The 19617-nt window shown below is 45.1% G+C and overlaps 2 protein-coding genes across 4 annotated transcripts in view; both read left to right on the top strand.

Moving 5' to 3' along the window:
- The window catches only part of LOC127586326 (alpha-actinin-1-like), an 86457-nt gene extending 82688 nt beyond the window's left edge, over nt 1-3769 (top strand). The window contains 1 exon segment of the mRNA XM_052044173.1: nt 1285-3769. Within this exon segment, the coding sequence (XP_051900133.1) occupies nt 1285-1443 (159 nt within the window). The 3' untranslated portion in view covers nt 1444-3769.
- A 10885-nt stretch (nt 3770-14654) lies between these two features.
- Nucleotides 14655-19617, top strand: part of pak4 (p21 protein (Cdc42/Rac)-activated kinase 4) — a 99855-nt gene continuing 94892 nt past the window's right edge. The window contains exon 1 of one of the 3 annotated variants that reach the window (XM_052044181.1): nt 14655-15065. The gene's annotated coding sequence lies outside the window, so the exon portion shown is untranslated. The remainder of the gene's footprint in view (nt 15066-19617) is intronic. The other 2 variants (XM_052044179.1, XM_052044178.1) reach the window with 2 other exon arrangements.

The raw sequence follows: 19617 nt of genomic DNA, 5'->3' as shown, positions 1-19617 counted from the left end.
TGGTAGAAGTCTTCATCTTTCGCAACAGGTTTGCTGTGGGTTGATCAGAGGAGCAGCTGAACCATGCAGACAGGTCTTTGCTCAGTTCTATCAAACTGGTAATTGGGAACACTGAGCTTCCTACTGTTCTGTGATGTGGGAATTGTCAGCAAGGCCATCCCTACTTGCCCTTCCATTTACTGCCAGTTTGAACTGTTGCAGACCTATTGAAGGCACTCTGCTGTTGAGTAGGGACTTCCAGGATTTGGGTCCAATGAGAAAAGACTTCTAAGTCAGGATGGTATGTGACTTGGAGAGCAATGTTGTTCCCAAGTGTTTCTGGCTGCTCTCATTAGTAGAGGTTGTGGGTTTGGGAGGTGCTATTGCAATAGCCTGGGCAAATAACAGCAGTGCATTTTGTAGACAAGCCACTGCAGCCATGGCAGTAAGAATGAATGCATAGGTCTGCTGTTCCACATCACTACTGGGCACACAAGTATGTTGGAAGACCAGGTTGTGTTCACCTTCCTTAAAGTGGCAGGTGGTGGAAATCACGGTTAGGTCATAATATGGCTGTCGCCACACCTCTGCAGTGAATGGTAGTGCCCTGGGGTGTGTGTAGAGCTGACCCAAGAGTACAAGTATATAATTCCCTGAAAGTGGCTTCACGCGTAAGACGGGGCGGTGAAGAAGGCATGCTGGCTTTCAGGGCGTTGAGTTTAGGATTTGCAATGTGATATTGCAGTTGTACAAGATGTTGGTGAGGCCTCACTTACAGTATTGTGTACACCTTTGGTTACTCTGTTATAGGAAAAACATAATTAAGCTGGAAAGAATGCAAAGGATATTTACGAGACCGTTGCCAGGACTCCGGCCTGAGTTATAGGGAGAGGTTGGGCAGGCTAGGACTTTATTCATTGGAGTGCAGGAGACTTGGGGGAGGTGTATAAAATCATGAGGGGCATAGAAAGGGTGAATGCACAGTCTTTTTCTAGAGATTACAGGTTTAAGGTGAGAGGGGAAAAGATTTAAAAAGGAACTGAGAGGTGGCAACTTCACACAGGGTGATGGGTACATGGAATGAGCTGCCAGAGGAAGTGGTAGAGGTGGGTACAATAACATTCAAAAGTCACTTGGACGGGTACATGGATCGGAAAGGTTTAGAGGGATATGGGTCAAACGTGGGCAAATGGGATCAGCATGGATGGGCACCTTGATTGGCGTAGACCAGTTGGGCCTCTTTCTGTGCTGTACAACTCTGACTTCTACTGAAGAACTGACGAGCTCTGTGTCTTTTCTTTTCAGAGTTACATCACAGCAGAGGAGCTACGACGGGAGCTTCCTCCAGATCAAGCTGAATACTGTATTGCCCGAATGGCTCCATACAGAGGACCTGATGCAGTGCCTGGCGCTCTGGATTACATGTCTTTCTCCACAGCTCTGTATGGTGAAAGTGATCTGTAATCTGATCACCTTTTTTTCCATAGCCAGCCCACTTTTTTTTACTCCCCCGGAGCATGCGCGCGCATTCTCTCCTCCACCACCTGCACACGCCAGTGCTATAAGCAGTGTTCTGGAGTTGGCATATACATTTACCAAGGAACCTTCTTGCTGTACATTCCATTATGTGTCTTATCTTATGACTTTGTTAGTCTTAAATCTATGCAAATTTCCATTTTGCGTTTCTATATTGGGGTGCAAAACTGTAAACTTTTTTCTGTACATTCTGCACAGTTACACCATTTAGAGCACATCAGCTGTTCATAAGTGCCACAGGAACTATATGAATCAGTCTCATGGGAATTTGGAGGTTTTGATGTTAAATTCTAAAAATTCCATAGGAAACTGGCTCCTTTGTATTTTTCCAAATGTACTTGATACTGTAAAACTAAATATTTTTGTATTATAAATATTTAGTATTCCTTTCACTTCCTGTTTCCCTTCCCCTCCCCCACTCTCGCCCCCACTCCAAATCAAGGTGTGATAAAGATGTGCTGCTTCAATGAATTTTCTCTCTGCAGCCAATATGTAGAATAATTTGCACCTGGTGGGCCACGTATGAATAGCACAAATGTATTTTTATCAATAAGGTATTTAGTTCTACAGTGCAGTATATGCTTAAAGGAGGTTGGGTTACCTGGCAACATTTTAACTGAAAATCATGGCTGATTTTTTTTTTTGCAATTTCTTTTCTCCTTTAATTCAGTGTTCCAACGTAGCCCATACTGCCCTTGCTGTACGGAATCTAAGTTTAGGCTTTAGGAGTGTTCGGACAGGTCTGGTGACCATGCTGAAGAGGCAGCCCTTTTCTAAAATGCAGGGGAAAATAAATAGCTGGCAGTGGGTATTAAGACAGTAATGTGGCTGAGTTTCCGATGGCTTCCTAAATAATCCATGGGACCAGTGTGGTTTCAGAGGGTTTAGAGCCCCAAGGGTGATTTGCTGTTCCAGTATAATTGCCAGTTATTTATTATGAATAGCTTATTGAAATAATGTTTGGCTTTACTTACTGTTGTGCAGTGAACTCATTAAGAGCAGATGAGGCAGTGTTGAAATATAACAGGGATTGAGGTAGGATCTGGAGTGTTTTGCTACCACATTATTTACTGGGGTAGAATGAGTGATTAAGGCAATAAACCACAGGTGGTATTACAATACCCTCCTCCTTTACCCAGTGAAGCCGCTGCATCATGTAAAGCAGATTCTCATTGGGAAAACTGAATCATTAACATGAATTGATTATGGAAAAGCAAGGGAGATGGGTATAAAATCACTAAAGTTCTGACCAAATCCATTGGGTCTTTAATCCTAAATCATGAAATTATGATGATCTTCAATGAACACAATCAGCAATGCAGACTGCATGCTCAAGAATGAATTTGGATGCAAACTTGAGATATGCGTACCAGAAGCACATCATAAGTGTCAGCTGTTAATTGGCAGAGGGGTTTAAGTGCTGTAATTAACATGGAGATGAACTGGGACTGTCCCAGTTACGTATCTTGACATTTTCAGTTATGCAGTGCTTGAAGCTATGGTACAACCATAACTGGCTGTGGTGATCTATAACTTCACCTCAAAATTAAAATTCTGCGTCAGGAGAGAATGTTCCCCCCATTTAAATAGTTACACCAAGGGCAAAATAGGTTATTATTTTTGAGGTAGGAAAAATATTTATCTCTCCATATTTAATCTTCTTCATGTACATACTGCAGTGATCTTTAATTTGAATGACTGTCTTTTTAAATATTAAAAAAAACAAAGCTGGGCTTTTTCTGTGAAGGTACTGTGTTTTTTTTTTGCAGAAAGAAGTCCTGGGAGAGGGTGGGAAAAGGTGGAAATGGGGGCTTTTGTGGGTTTTGTTTTAATTTTTTGATTCTCCTTGCTCCTGGGACCTAGATGTTGAATTATTGTTGCTGTGAGATATAGGCTGGCCTTGAGGGAGTATAACTGCAGTTCTTGGTGGTGATGGAGGGCTTTTGCTATTTACATTAATATGGGGACTTGCTACTACAATATCTATATCATCTGATGGACTGTAATTACTGCTTGATTTTTAAAGAGGAAATAAATTGAACATTCTCTGAAGAAAACATTCCAGTGGACAAATGAGATTTTCTGGAATATTAGAAGTTTTGTGAACACTTCTTTCCCCTCTCTAGCCTACTTGCCATGATTGAAGTATGATAAGTGAGGGCTGCCTTTCTACATTTGATCTAAGGGTGTTTTCAGTGGGACTCTGCTACCTTAGCCCTATTAGACGAAATAAATCATCACTATTTTTGAGAAATGCAAAGCTCCCAGACTCTTTATTTTAAAGTTAGACTTTGAAGTGTTTTCACTTTTCTTTCTTGCAATCCAGAGCCTGCTCCTGAACCTTGAGGTGTAGTTGAGCTGGAATTCCAGTGAGCAGTCGTGAAGCTAAAACAGTCGGCTTTGTTCTGTCATGTAGCAGCCTGGCGTTCACCATGTTTCACTGCCTCTGGAATATCTCATTAAAACTATGGTGCTTGAGTACAAATTATGCCGTGCACATCACGTCTGGCAATTCACTGTCATGTGCTCTGCCATTAACATTACCCATGTTAAAGGCGAGTCATAGTGTTAGTCACACAGCACGGAAACAGGCCCTTCAGCCCAACTGGTCTGTGCCGACCAAGATTCCCATCTAAGCTAGTCCCATTTGCCTGTGTTTGGCCCATATCCCTCTAAACCTTTCCTCTCCATCTACCGTTTCAAGTACCCTTTAAATGTTGTTAATAGTATCTTTTAAATGTTGTTAATCCTAATGTATCAAGTAATTAGATTATCAATGATCATAAGTAGGTCAGATCCGCATTCTTTAAAACCTATCCTTTATTGTGAAAATGTATCTGGTTCCCCCTTTCCATAGTGGTCTCGTTTGAGTGCACAGTGATTCTGATCAGTGTCTCAGGCATCTGGGTTCAACAGCTTTGCCTGCTACAGCACACACACACACACACACACACACACACACACACACACACACACACACACACACACACACACACACACACACACACACACACACACGCGAAATGGACATAGGCCATTCGGTCCCATAGTCTGTACTGTCATTCAGTGAGGCTTTATTATAGTGACAGGTTTATAAAACAAGCTTGGTGAAATGTTCAAATATTCTGCTGGCTGATCTAATTAGCTTGTTGAATTTTCCAAAGCAAACAATTTTTTGGAATAGGGAATTGTTTCATCATATTTGAGTGATTTTAAATTTTGTTTGATTTGCTATATTAAAGAATATATTTATTGTTTACCTGGAGTTCTACAAATTCTCCACTGGTTTACAAGCACTTTCTCAGAGTATCTTTGATACTTGGGCTGCTTTACAGAGTTCCGGTTACTATAGGACCCAGTGGCACGGTTTGATTTCCAAAACTGAGAAAACCTCAAGGTGCACAGAAACTGACCCCCTGACGCATTCCAAACACGCGTACACAGTGGGATGGAAGAACAGAGGGAATGTTGTGCTTTTATCTACATTTAATAAAAAAAATCATTGCCCTATAAAAGTTTGCTACAGGAATGGTTGCACTGACATAACCTATCTAGAGTGATGCACTCCAACTTAATCAAAATATTTTGCCACAGATGTGAAGCCGCCTCCACCTAATTCTGACTGAATTTAAGGGTGCATTGTTCAGGCTGTGCATTAACTGTATAATGTAGGCAAAATGTTTCCCCTTCATCCTGTTCAGTGGTTCCTGGCAGTGGCATGCTGGATGAGTAGATTCGGAATCAGATTTATTATCACTGATGTGCATGATATGAAATGTTGTTTTGCAGCAGTAGTACAGTGCAAAGACACACAATTACCATAATTACAGAAATAGTGCAGACAAAAGAGGAATAACGAGGTAGTGTTCATGGACCGTTCAGAAATCTGATAGCAGCGAGGAAGAAGCTGTTTCTGAATCATTGTGTGGGTCTTCAGGCTCCTGTAACCTACTCCCCAATGCTAGTAACAAGGAGAGGGCACGTTTCAGATGGTGAGGGTCCTTGGTGATGGATGCTAGCTTGAGACACCACCTCTTGAAGATGTCCTCAGTGGTGGGGAGGGTTGTGCCCGTGATGGAGCCGGCTGAGTCTACAACCCTCTGCAGCCTCCTTGTGATCCTGTGCATTGGAGCCTCCATACCAGGCTTTGTACTAATCACGCCAGTGGCTCTACTTCATTAGGAGTTTGAGGAGGTTTGGTACATCACCAAAGACTCTTGCAAATTTCTACAGATGTACGGTGGAGAGCATTCCGACTGGTATGGAGGCTCCACGTTTTGGTGGCCTGTGCCAATTGTTCCAGACTGATTGGCTTGTCTCAATGATGTATTTAAAATACTGCTATTGGTTGTGTAAAATATATAGTTTCAGTTTCCCATGAAGTGCACTCATGAACTTGGGAAACATTGGTGCTGATTTTGGTGTCAGGTTTGATGCAAGAGAGACTGTAGATGCTGGAAATCTGGAGCAACACAAAATTCTGGAAGAACTCAGCGGGTCGGGCAGCATCTGTGGAGGGAAATGGACAGTCGACGTGTCGGGTCGAGACCCTTCATCCAGCCTGGAGAGAGGGTGGGTGGAGTGGAGCAAGAGCTGGCGGGTGATGGTGGATGCAGGTGAGGGGGGGGAGTGGGAATGATGTAAGAAGCTGGAAGGTGAGAGGTCGAAGAGGCAAAGGGCTGAAGAAGAAGGAATCTGGAGAGGACAGTGGACCATGTACTAAAAGGAAGGAGGTGAACTGGAGGGAGGGAGGGAGGGAGGTGTGTGTGGGGAGGGGAAAGAGAAGGGGTGAGGGGATGTGGGATAAGGGGACAGGGGGGAGTGGTTACCAGAAGTTTGATGCACTGATAGCAGCAGGAGGGTGTGGGAAGGACTGAATGTTGCACAGTTGGTAAAGTTTGACTGCATTTGAATGATCTAAGATTGTTATAAAGCAAACCATTTTACTAACCTATCGGTTGATTACAGTGCTCAGTGTTTGAATCAACGAAAGGAAGCCTCACCCAGTGAACTTCAACTGCACAGATAACATCAGGCTGTTAAATGATACACTTGGTTCGAAATGATTAAGAATAAACTGGTTTTGCAAGTTTTGCACACTGACTAAAAGCAGAAATGTCACAGGAACACTGGAGCTCTTCCATTTTCTGGAAGGTGACATTAAATGTCCTCGTTACATTAGCACCATTCACCTGATGCTTGCTTTTACTTCCTGTTGAGTTTTGGTGCTATTTAGAGGTTTCATGATGAAAGGTGACCCGATGTTTATCGGAAACCGCCCCCAATAGACTGGGCAAGTTCAGTGTGCACTGCAACAGTCCAAAAAAATGTCAAATCTTGCATCCTGTAACCCGTAAATGTCATTTATCCCCTGCTTCATGATTTATCAGCAACTTTTGGCAGTTCATTAAAACCCTTCTCAAAACATTTCACCATTTTATTGCACTGGGTGGACTAGGTGTTCCGGGCTGAATATCTTTAACAACGCTATCTTAACCAGAGTCACCTGGTTCAGCTAGTCTTTCGAAACTCTAACTGTACTCTTCCTGTGTCCTAGACAACCACAGTTCTCCAGGCTGGTCTCCCACCATGCATCCTCTGCATTTGATTTTCCAATATTCTATGTGTCCCTTAACTAGCCCCACTCTGTACACTTGTGTTTACTGATCACCATTAAATCCATTAAAATGATGCTTTACTTTGTCTTCAAAAATTCATTCTTCAGATACTTCCATCACCTCGTCCCTCCCAACCTTTGTTTGAGCTTTACAGTGGATTCATTCTTCCAATTCTGATCTCTTGAACATTTCATGTGGTTGTGCTTCCAAGGACCAGTGCTTTGGAATTCCCTCCCTAAAGAACTCTGCTTCTGTCTCTTTACACCTTAACATGCTCTGACATCTCCCTCTTTGACAACCTGTGTCTTTGGTCTTGAGTATCTCCTCCCGAGCTCAAGTGTCCATTTTTTTTACACCCATGTAGATCACTGTGGGACACTTTTACTGCATTGGATTAAGTTGTTCAACCTAGGAATGAAACTGGGTTCAGTTTCGTGCACTGAATCACACACTTTGCAACAAGTTGCTGATTGGGAGTTTTGCCTTGATCACTGCTTAGATGAGGCAGAGAAGTGTGCAACACAAAAATAGGCACAATGGACCAAGTAGCCTGTGCTACAAAACTAATGCAACAGCTCTGCTGTCACCATGAGTGTTCTTTTCATTTAAATTATTTTACCTGTCACAAATATTCATTTAAACTTGATTCCTCTCTGGCTCTTGGCAGATTCTGGAGCACGATCTACTCTTCATCCAGGGTAAAACCAGCTCAGCTAAAAACTCTGCCCCTTTCCTAACACTAACTTGTCCCTGTGCAATAACGCATGGTGCACAGTGTAACATTTGGATCCTCTGGCCTTGGATTACCCCATCTCTGACATCTACAACCTTTGCACTCTTCCAGTTCTGGCACCTTGTGAACCCCTGGTGTTTTGTCACTCTATTGTTCTGTGCTGCCAAGGCCCGAACCTTTGGAATTTGACCTGGGCCTTTGGTGGAGAAGAAGCCAAGGATGTATGCATTGGAGGAGCCAATATGGTTCCTAACATCTGGTCAGCATTGTAGTTCTTTCAAGTGTGGAATTACAGTAAATGCTCATGTGTCATAATTGTTTAAATTTCTTCTGTTCCCAGAAGTTAGTCACACCAGTATATCTCAGGCTTCATCCAAGTGGGAGTGGGAGTGGGAAGCTGATTTGTCTCTGTTCTGTTCCTTGGGCCAGGGGGACAGAGGCCAATTTTTTAACATCCCAGTTAGTTGAGGAACTCTGCCCAAAACAGAATTCAACCCAGACTCAATCTACATTGCTTGATGTACGAGAGAAATTATGGTCTTCTGACTTCTCCAGATGACCCTCTGAGACCCAGTAAACTGCTGTAAAGTTGAACCAAATACACTCCAACTATTGAGCATCACCCAAGAGCTGTTAATTTTACCAGCGAGCTACTCATGCAGTGTGGCCAATGATGGAATTTTATAGTGACATTTTAGGGAACAGTGGGCAAAGCACCAGACAGAACAGCCATAAATGAAATTGTGAAATCGACAAGTTTCTCCTCAAATGCAGTCCGACCAGAGGTTCCAGAATGTTATGGGTTTTTTTTTGCAAAATCATGGGCTGCCTTCCATCTGCTAACGCCTTGGCTCCTTCACAGTTCTCCTCTTCCCTCCATTCTAAGAGCAAAATATTTAGTTTTGGAAAGTTGCATTCAATTAATTAAACCCACATTCAACTATTCAGAAACAGTTTCTTCCCCTCCTCCATCAGATTCCTGAACAGTCCATGAACACTACCTCATTATTCCTTTTCTGCATTATTTAGTTTTGTAATTTATAGTAATTCTATGTATTTGCTCTGTACACCTGTCACAAAACAAATTTCACGTCATCTAAGTCAGTGATAATAAACCTGATTCTGTATGAAAAAATACTATTTTATGGTCTTCTGCATACTTGCTCCCTCTTGTGGTGTTGATGTGTGTAGTGGACATTTTACACTGCTCCCTCCTGCTGAATATCTGAGTTCCAAATGCACTTTGATGCAGATTACCTTCCTGCCTACATTATTATGAATGCAGTGCAAGCCGTCCTTGCCTCTAGTGTGAATGACTTCCTTACAGACAGCCTTGGTAATTGTGCCGTGTTTGCAACCAGTGGGTTTCCTTTGTATAATTTGTTTGTAAATTTTAATTGGAGGGAGAATTTCCTTCCTGCATAAGAGGATGACAATGCAGTCTTTACTGAAACCTTCCATACATTAGACACACATAGTGCGGAAAAGCAAAGTCAGGTGGCTTCAATGTAAGAGGGCGATCAAATAAATTCACTTGGGGAACCTGTACTTCGAGTACTATGGAGCTCTCACTCAAAGGGAAAGGTTGGAGAAATAGCAGAAAAGCATTTAAGAGATTACACATTTTTTTAAATCTAAAAGTCTTGTTGCTTTGAGACATGTGGGGAGGCTGCTTTACTGGCCTGCACTTACCTACCAGCCACACAGCTTCCAGGTTTCATTCTTGCAAATGGTGTGATGCTTCCTGCCTGTGGCCTGTCTCAGTTTTTGGTGGGAGGAGCTTGAATGCGTGGGTTGCAGTGTGTCAATGCCTTCATTTTGGTAATCAGTTACCTTTGAGAGAGAGAAGGACAAACATTGTATTGCACCTAAATATGTATTACGATGCACCAAATGTATGTGTGTAAAAGTTTTCCAAAAGTGTAGTCCTACCACTTGCCTGTGTTTTATATCCTTCAGATTCAGATTAATTTATTAACACATACACCAGGGTGCAATGAAATTCCTTGTTCACATGAAGCTCATGGAGTAAACAGTGTACACGGGGTAATAATAAATACAATGAATACAGTGATGAGCGCAAAACCACAGAATAGTGCAAAGTACTGTGCCTCAGTAAAGCAGCGAACATCATCAAAGACGCCTCCCACACCAGATGTTCTCGTTTCTCCCCCCTCCCATTGGACAGAAGATACAAAAGCCTGAAAGCACGTACCACTGGGCTCAAGGACAGCTTCTATCCTGCTGTTATAAGACTATTGAACGGCTCCCTAGTACGATAAGAATGGACTCCTGACCTCACAAACTACCCTCATTATGTGCACCTTATTGTCTGCCTACACTGCACTTTCTCTGTAGCTGTAACACATATTCTGCATTCTGTTATTGTTTTCCCTTGTACCGCCTCTGCACTGATGTGATGAAATGATCTGTATGGACAGCAAGCAAAGTTTTTCACTGTAGCTCGGTACATGTGACAAAAGTGCAAAAAGAAATACTAAAGCTGCAGTCGTGGTTAGAAGTGCAGTGGAAATTCTGTTTGGGTGAAGAATTAAGGTGTCAGGTTTGACAGAAGCCCTGCGCCCTGTGTATGCAAAATTCATCCTTGTGTTCGGATCTCTCCCTTTATTGGTAATGCTTCAGTGAGGAGCATTGTGATGTGTACATGCAGTGAAAACAATGGAAACATTTTAAAAAGGTTTGAGGGGAAAAGGTGGAGGGATGAGATTAAATCAGTTCATTTATAGATCTGCCACTCGGTACCTAAATGAGAAGAGGTGGGCTTGCATTGTGGGCAGGGATGATCGAGGTCAGGACTGCAATAACACAGTCATCTGAGGATGATAGGTCCGTAGAACAATTTTAAGTAAAATTTAAAGACTTTCACACAGGCTGGTGCACTTCAATGTATTTGCAGTTTATCAGAGGATCTATAGCACTGTGGCTTTGTAAAGTGGACACATTCAATCTACAGGAAGTTTACCGGATCTCATCTAAAAGCTCTTGTTACAGATATCTCTAGTCTGAGATACAGCAAGTCTATTCTGCAAATGCAAAACTTTACCTTCTCGTATCCTCTCTGGCGGGGTCTAATGAAAATTATTCAATCTTAACCACAACAACTTCCACCTCTATAGATCTATGATAGAACAGTACAGCACAGGAACAGGCCCTTTGACCCACAATGTCTGTGCCGAACATGATGCCAAGTTAAACTAAACCCATCTGCCTGCACATGGTCCATAACTCCATTCCCTGCCTGTTCATATGGCTGTCTAAATGCCTCTTAAACATTGCTATTGTATCTGCTTCCACCAGCTCCTCTGGCAGCCCGTTTCAGGCACCCACCACCCTCTGTGAATTTAAAAAAAAATTGCCTTGCAAATCCCTTTTAAACTTTCCCCTCTGGCCTTAAAGCTGTGCCTTCTAATATTCGACATTTCCATCCCGGGGAAGAAAGGCTCTGACTCACTACCCTGATGTAGTGAAAATATCTCGGCCCACTTCAGAGGGATCGTTTTAACTTTAAAAAACAGATGTGGACACAGGTTCCGGTGTCAAAGAATATTTGAAGGGTCTTGGAGAAAGGCAGAGGTGTAGGGAGGTTCTGGGCCCAAAGTGGAAGAGCTCAGAAACCTTTGTCTGAAGGAGATTACAGAGCGGGCGGATGCCACAGAGAGGTCTGAAACCAAGTAGAATTTTACATCTGAGGTCCTCATTGCTTCTGTTTGTGTGTTCAAGGTTTACAACAAAGCCTTGTACTTATGTAGGGCCTTCAGTGTAGTAAAACATCCTGTGGTGGTGTGTGTGTGTGAGTGGTTCTATTTCCAGAATTACCCTGGAGCGTCTACAAATTAAAAACAGCTGTAGCACTGGGGTTATGGAAGTAAGGACTTTTTTAATGACAATCATAAGAAGTTAAACCAGGAGATGACTCTCCTTCCTGCCGCACCCTTCACTCTGATCACGACTGATCTACCTCTGCCATTTTCCTGCACTGATCCTACAAGCGTCAGTTTCTCGAATCTGTGATGGCAGTCCTGAATACACGCAGTGACCGAGCCTTCACCAGCCCACTCGGCTGGAGAACATTCTGTGCCTTTTGGCTGAAGGAATTTCTCATTTTCTATCCTGAATGGCCAATGACTTGTTTTGAGATTGTTACCCCTGGTGCTAAACACCTGAGCCAGGGATAAGATCAACCTCGCATCTACCCTGTCCAGTATGGTGTTCAGTGTGGTTCTGTGCCTCCTGTCCATTTTCCTGGCTCATTCTGTGTCCTCTGATTCTCTTATAGTCCAAAATTTGATTCCTCAGTTTGATGCGAAATCGGTGTCCACTTAGTCTGAGCCTGTGATACCAGTTTGAGATTCTGCAGCTGGAGAAAGCTAGTCACTCAGCATCTTGCTCATGAAGAATTTGGGTTTTAGTGAAATTGCTTTTCCTCCTTCCAGAAACCTGGGTTATTCTAAGTAACATCTCCCAATAAAACCATCCCAGAGGATCAATCCAGTGAACCCTAGATATAGACACAAGAGACTGCAGATGCTGGAATCGGGAGCAAAATCAAATTGCTGGAGGAACTCAGTGGGTCAGGCAGCATCTGTGGAGGCAGAGGGATGGTTCACGTTTTGTGTTGAGACCCAGAGTTTGTTTCGAGTCAAGTCCTGATGCAGGGTCTTGATCCAAAACATCAATCATCCCTGTACCTTCACAGATGCTGCCTGATTCGCTGAGTTCCTCCAGCAGTTTGTTTCTCTGAACCCTATGTGTACTCCTCTTAGTTGTATAAGGACAGCTTCTATCCCACGGTGATAAGACTATTGAATGGTTCCCTTATATGATGAAATGAACTCTTGACCTCACAATCTACCTTGTTATGGCCTTGCACCATATTTTCTACCTGCAATGCACTTCCCTGTAGCTGTGACACTTTACTCTGTATTCTGTTACTGTTCTCACCCTGTACTACCTCAATGCACTGTGTAATGAATTGACCTGTACGATCGGTTTGCAAGACAAGTTTTCACTGTATCTCGGTACAGGTGACAATAATAAACCAATACCAATATCACTAGTCAATTTTATTTTAAATTGCAGAGACTGGGAAATGCGGATGTCATTAAGCTAGAGAGAGTGCAGAAAAGGTTTGAGGGCTTGAGTTATAAGGAGAGGCTGGATAGGTGGGGACTTTTTTCCCTGGAGTGAAGGAGGCTGAGGGGTGACCTTATAGAGGTTTATAAAATCATGAGGGGAATAGATAAGGTGGATGGTGACAGTCTTTTCCCCAGGGTAGGGGAATCTAAAACTAGAAGGCAAGGAGACAGGGGAAAGATTTAAAGGGGACCTGAATTTAAAAAAAATTTTATTTACAGCGTGGTAACAGGCCCTTCCGGCCCAACGAGTCCGCGCCACCCATTTTAAACCCAAATTAACATACCCGTATGTCTGAGAGGCAAGTTTTTCCACAGAGGGTGGGGACTTTACGGAACAAGCTGCCAGAGGAATTGGTAGAGGTGGGTAGAATCACAGCGTTTAAAAAGACATTTGGACGGGGATATGGATAGGAAAGGTTTAGGGGGATATGGGACAAACGTAGGCAAATGGGACTAGCTCAGTTAGGCAACTTGGTCAGCATGCATGAGTTGGGCCGAAGGGCCTGTTTCTGTGTTGTATAACTCTACAATTCAAAATACTCAGAAGGTCAGACCATATTTCTGGGAAGAGCAACCCCAGTTCTAATGAATGGCCTTTGACCCAAAACATTGACTCAGTTTCCCTTCCCACAGATGCAGCCTAAACATATCAGTGTTTCCAAGATTTTCTCCTGATATTTTACCACCAGGGTTATATTGGTATTGATTTATTATTGTCACTTGTACCGAGGTACAGTGAAAAACTTGTCTTGCACACCGTTCATACAGGTCAATTCATTACACAGTGCAGTTACATTGAGTTAATACAAAGTGCATGGATGTAGTACAGGTAAAAACAATAACAGTACAGAGTAAAGTGTCACAGCTACAGAGAAAGTGCAGTGCAATAAGGTGCAAGGTCACATCAAGGTAAATCGTGAGGTCAGAGTCCATCTCATCATTTAGGGGAACCGTTCAATAGTCATATCACAGTGGGTAGAAGCTGTCCATAAGTCAGGTGGTACGTGCCCTCAAGCTCCCGTCATCGTCGTGGTGGTGGCTATCCCTCGAGGTCGAGGATGATGGTCTTTGTTCCGTTGATCTACTTCTGGGCTCTCAAGTGGCTTACGAGTCCAATCTTGGCTCTGAAAGTTCTTCCACATTCAGGACAGGTAGTTCCAGACGGCAGATCGGGCTTTGGTTGTTGCTGCCTCTCTTAGCCCACAGACGAAGACGCCTGTGCGTATTTGTTTAACGTGTACTTGATGTTGCACTACAAAAAGCACACGATACTTCACAAATCAACCAACTGATTCCAATGGCATGGAAACCACAACGATTGGAGCTGATGGACTTGTTGCTGCCTTCATAGCCATTGAGTTCGAAGTAACTTCTTCCGCTTTTTCCACCGTTGAGGTCTTGGTTGGATGGTTCTTTGTCAGGGACCCCACCGTCGACCTTACCGTCATGGGTGGTGCTACCAGGACTATAGCTCCAGACGGCATCGCTCTTGGCATCTCAGGACCACACAAGCTTCTCCACCACGACAAGGTGACAATCCATGGAGAAGCCTCCGGCTCCCGTATCTCGCACCCGCCGGGGGAGGCGCGGAGCGGGAGGGACCCGGGTGGGTGGGGTCCGCCGCTGGGACGGACCGAGGTGCCTGCAGCTCCGTCCGCGGCCGCCAGAGGGGAGCAGAGACCGGCGGCGGCGGCGGCCTGAAGGGAAGCCCCTCAGTCACGGTCACACAGCGGCCCGCCGCGGTCGGGAACGGTGGCGGCCGAAAAAGGCGAACCTTTCCCGGTCAGGGGGAGAGGAGAACCCTGAGGGCGGCTCTTCCCCCTCCCCCCGGCGAAGTTGGTCTGTCCCGGTCACCCCCCCCCCCCCCGGGCGGCGTTGGTCTGTCCCGGTTTCCCCCCCCCCCCCCCCCCCCCCCCCACCCCGGGGCGGAGTTGGTCGGTCCCGTCGCCCTGGTGAACCGGTTGCCCGGATGCGGCGCGTGCGGTTTGTGGTTCCCGGATGCGGCGGTGAGCGGGACCGGAGGAGGAGGAGGAGGTGAGTGAGGTGAGTGAGGGGGGAGGGGTGAGTGAGGGGGGAGTGGGGAGGGGTGAGTGAGGGGGGAGGGAGTGGGGTGGGGTGGGGTGAGGTGAGGGGGAGTGGAGGGAGTTGGGGGAGTGATGAGGGTGAGGGGTGAGGAGGGAGGAGAGGATGAGGTGGTGGGGGAGGGGTGGGTGTAGGGTTGGGGGTGGTTGGAGGGGGAGGGGGAGGGTGAAGGGGAGGGGGTGGGGTTGGAGGGGGAGGGGGTGGGGTTGGAGGGGGGGTGGGTGAAGGGGAGGGGGTGGGGTTGGAGGGGGGGGTGGGTGAAGGGGAGGGGGTGGGGTTGGAGGGGGAGTGGGTGGGGGGAGGGGGTGGGGTTTGGGGGTGGTTGGAGGGGGAGGGGGAGGGGGAGGGTGAAGGGGAGGGGGAGGGTGAAGGGGAGGGGGAGGGGGTGGGGTTGGAGGGGGAGTGGGTGGGGGGGAGGGGGTGGGGTTTGGGGGTGGTTGGAGGGGGAGGGGGTGGGGTGAAGGGGAGGGGGTGGGGTTTGGGGGTGGTTGGAGGGGGAGTAGGTGGGGGGTGGGGGTGGGTGAAGGGGAGGGGTGGGAGGTAGTGGGGGTAAGAAGGGAGGGGAGGGGAGGGAGAGGAACGTAGGGAGTGTGCGCGTCAGAGAAAGGGGTAAATGCTTTGGAGGGGGAATACACATCAGGAGTTTTTGCTGGTGCCCGCGCCCCGAATCTAACGTGTTGGGTGGTGGGGGTGGGTGGGCTGAGGGTGGTGCTTGGTTCGTGAAATGGCTCTGTGCAGTGGTACAACAGTGGGCAGATCTGTAACTGCTTCAGTGAGGAGTGTGGGGAGAGCAGTGTGGAAGGGGTGTGACGGGGAAAATGAGTGATTTTAGTAACGCTGATATTAATAAAAGCAAAATTATATAAAATACTTGCTACGTGGTGGTAAATCGCTTTGATTTCTTCACTCTGGTGACTAAGGTGATGGAGCGGTTGAAACAGGATGTGGAATTGGAGGATGGAGCCTTGGTAGGTGGAGATGAGAAATATATTTACAGTTGCACAGAGAAGAAGTGAAATTTGTTTCGTTGTAACGTGTAAATACAAAACTAACAGATAAGTGAATTGCAAGGCAGACCTCCGGATTGTCAAAAGGAGAAGTATGGGAAATTTTCAAAGGGCTGACATCAGTACGACCAGGTGAATGGCCTCCAGATGTTCTGTGTAGTTCTACAAATGTATTAAGTTGTGCAACGTAACTCTGGAATCAATTTGTGCAACCTGATGGATAAACAAGACGGTGAGTTGTACTGTGGAGATCCTTGAGGCAGCTGTTTCAGGCAGCTGTTCACTTCCAGGCTGTGTGTTGTGCAGTTGGTGTGTCCACTAATTACGACTGGAATATGTGTAATCAATGTCCTGATGAAACTGCGTACAAGCCCATCCGTTGATCTGTAACGGGTTTATTAACTTGATTAGCAAAATCCAAGAGTGAACTGCTGTCGTGGTCTGAAGTAGACCCTTGGTTCGGAAGTCTGATAGCAGTGGGGATGAAGCTGTCCTTGAGTCTGGAAATGAAATGAGTAAGGAAAACTGTGTATGGGTTGCAATGCATTGGATGCAGAGCTGGGAAATTTAAAAAAAACAATGCATTTCTGCAACCCATTTTATAATGTCCCAAAGTGAATTCCTCCCAATGAAATTCCCAAAGTGTAGTGAGTGTTGCATGCTGGGAAATATAGCAGGCCAAGTGTGTACATTCCAAATCTGTAAATGGTAATGGGATGATGACGGGATCATCTGTTTTTGTCTGGGTTAAGTATTGAATTTTCTTGCTGCTGAATCTTTTACTCCACTTGTGCGGGCAGGTTGGGTTCTGGAATAACCAAAAAGATGGCTTTTCTGACAGTGTGCTGTGGACTGAGGCTTTAGGTTGTGGCTCAACTAATTGGAGGGGAGCTTGAACCACTGACCCTTGTGGGAGTTGGAATTAGCACTACACATGCTCCTTGCCCTCCTCTTTCCCCCCACATGTGAGACAAGCCTTGTGTATACATGTCAACAGCAGTGATTGGTCCAAATAAAATAAAGGGAATTAATTGATGGATTGGTAAGGCAAATCTGAGAAGGCAACAGATTTTGAAAGTGTAAATGAAGCTGACTAAACTTGAAGTCTTCAAAAAAGAGAGTACTGGAGATGGTCAATGCAGAATCAATGTGGATGTTTAAAAGGGAGCTGGACAGGTTGGAAGCAATTAATATGGAGAAAGGGGTGACATTTATTAAAAAGATAGTTGCCATTCTTACTGAAATGGCATCACAAACCTAATGATTTGAATGGACTTTTAAGTCTGTTTTCCGCAGGTATCGTAAAATAAAGATAGAGAATTAATGGGAAGTGTGAGCAGTGGAGGAAGAAGTGGCAGGAGAGAGCAGCAGAGAGTGCCACCGAGTTGCAGCTGTGAAGTGAGAGGGCAGGAATTGAGAGTGAAGAAGAACGGGGACCCAAAACTTCAACTCCCCTCCTCCCCTACACCTCTGCCGGACCTCATCGCTGTTCCCATCACTTTCTGCTTTCACTGAAAGCTCCCCTTTACCTCTGACTTCCCCTCGGTTTATCTCGTTGCTGTCTTGTTATCTTGACTAAGAGTATGGGTGCAGAAATATGTCTGAGTTTTTGTTCTGGGTTGTCTGCAATGATGGAATACTGAAGGCTCTCTCTACTTTCTACTGCTGTTCTCTGTCAGTGAGGCAGCCTAAGTACCCATCTCCAAACCTGCCAGATTAAAACTTAAAAGCTAGTATGTGAGTGCAGTTGGGCTGCGTTGCTGGGATTGTTCTTTCACGTTGTTGGAAGCCAGGAATGATGGTTCGGACGTCCCTGGCATGGCCAATAAAACAAAGGAACGTGTGCAGTAGTAATTACAATGGGAAGGGGAAAGGGGAAAGTCTATTCCAGGTTTAAAATGGTTGGAGAGTTTTGGCTCCTTTGGAGGGAAAATTTGGGAGTGTGTTGAGAGGTTTCATTGGAACAGAAAAGTGATTTATAGACATCTGGAATGTGAGTTTAGTAACCAGGGCTGAGAGAGAAGGTCAAGGTTTAATTCTGAAACATGAAAGGACTCAAGTTAGTGAAGCTGCAGCTGGGGTGGGACATGGCAGAAGAGCTGAGTGGGGTGTGGTCTCTGGCCAAGGTTCCTGTTGACGGGAATTGTTGTGTGACTCCTAGGGTGTTCAAACTAAGTTTATTTTAGTTTGGATTTCCAGCATCTGTCCTTTTTCTCATTCCAGTTTAAATTAACTGTTCAAAATGGGGCAAACAGTAATGTCTGTTTATCATTGTCCTTGTTTGTTTTACTGTTGTCTTAGGATGGCAAATCACAGTGTCTGGGTTGATCAAACTTGTCTGTTGGCTAGATCCTCTGCCGTCTGAAGTGTAGTCCTACCATGATGCTTGTATACTTCCATCTGAAGGAATTAGCTAGAATTCAGGACCACATTAACTCTCTCCAGCAGAGATGTGCCAAGATGGGGAATGTTTCCCTAGTTTGTTCCAAGCAATCTAGATTCTTATCGAAGGCAAGGCAAATTGTTTTTCATTAGGGAAGCTGAGAAGCTTGCAATGACCCTTACTGTAATTAGCAACAGCTCTGCTGGACTTAATTGTGGAAAGTTGATGTGGAAACTTTTATAATTCACTGCTTGGTTTCATTCTGACCCCTACAACTGTACCCCTGTTTCCCCATCCCTACAAACAGCAGCAAAAAATAAGATGCATTTATATAACATTTCAAAAATATTCCAAGGTGCCTTACAGGAGTGTGTTCAACAAAAATGCTGAGCCACAAAAGGAGAGATTAGGGTGGAGAGGAGGCAGGGAATTCTAGATTGTATAACCTTTACAGCTGGTGATGGATTAAAGTTTGGGGTAAAACCAGAGACCAGAAGTGGAGAGTCTGGGGAGTTCCAGAGCTAGAGGTTGCCAAGATGAGCCTCATTGACCTGCATTACTACCTCCTGGACAATATCACTCCACCTGTAAATCCACGTGACCCTTTACCCCAGCCAGGCTCTCAATTCCCAGGCAGTGAGTGGCTCCTCCTCAACACACCGCGTTACTCTTGCCTATGTTTGAATTAACTCGCCAGAGTTAAGAAAACAACTTTCTGAGTTGGGTAAGAAATCTCCGACCGAGCCAGCCAACTCCGAAATAAAAGTTCCTTATCTTCCCACAGTAGTGCTGATTGTATTTTGAGATCAGCTTGGCACTTCATGCAGTTCTTTGTTTTAATCCTCCTCCCCAAGTGTGCACACCTGAAATGATGGAGACTAACGTTTATTTTCCTTTGGGAATGGTCTCAGATCCACTGTGAGGAAAGCCAGCCTTGGGAATGAAGGTAATGGCATTTTAATTACAGGGAGGCTGGCGATTTGGAGCAAGGGCCTGATAAAGGCCTGCACTTAATCTCGGTATTGTTTACATTTGCAAAGTGCATTGGATAAGTTGTCCAGCAAATGTGACGTCACGTCAAGCAGAAGTGGCAGGGATCTGGGGAGACCAGGATCAAACTTCA

The sequence above is a fragment of the Pristis pectinata genome, chromosome 35 (genome assembly GCF_009764475.1).
Source record: "Pristis pectinata isolate sPriPec2 chromosome 35, sPriPec2.1.pri, whole genome shotgun sequence".
NCBI classification, from domain to species: domain Eukaryota; kingdom Metazoa; phylum Chordata; class Chondrichthyes; order Rhinopristiformes; family Pristidae; genus Pristis; species Pristis pectinata.
This window is presented reverse-complemented; position numbering and strand designations above follow the sequence as displayed.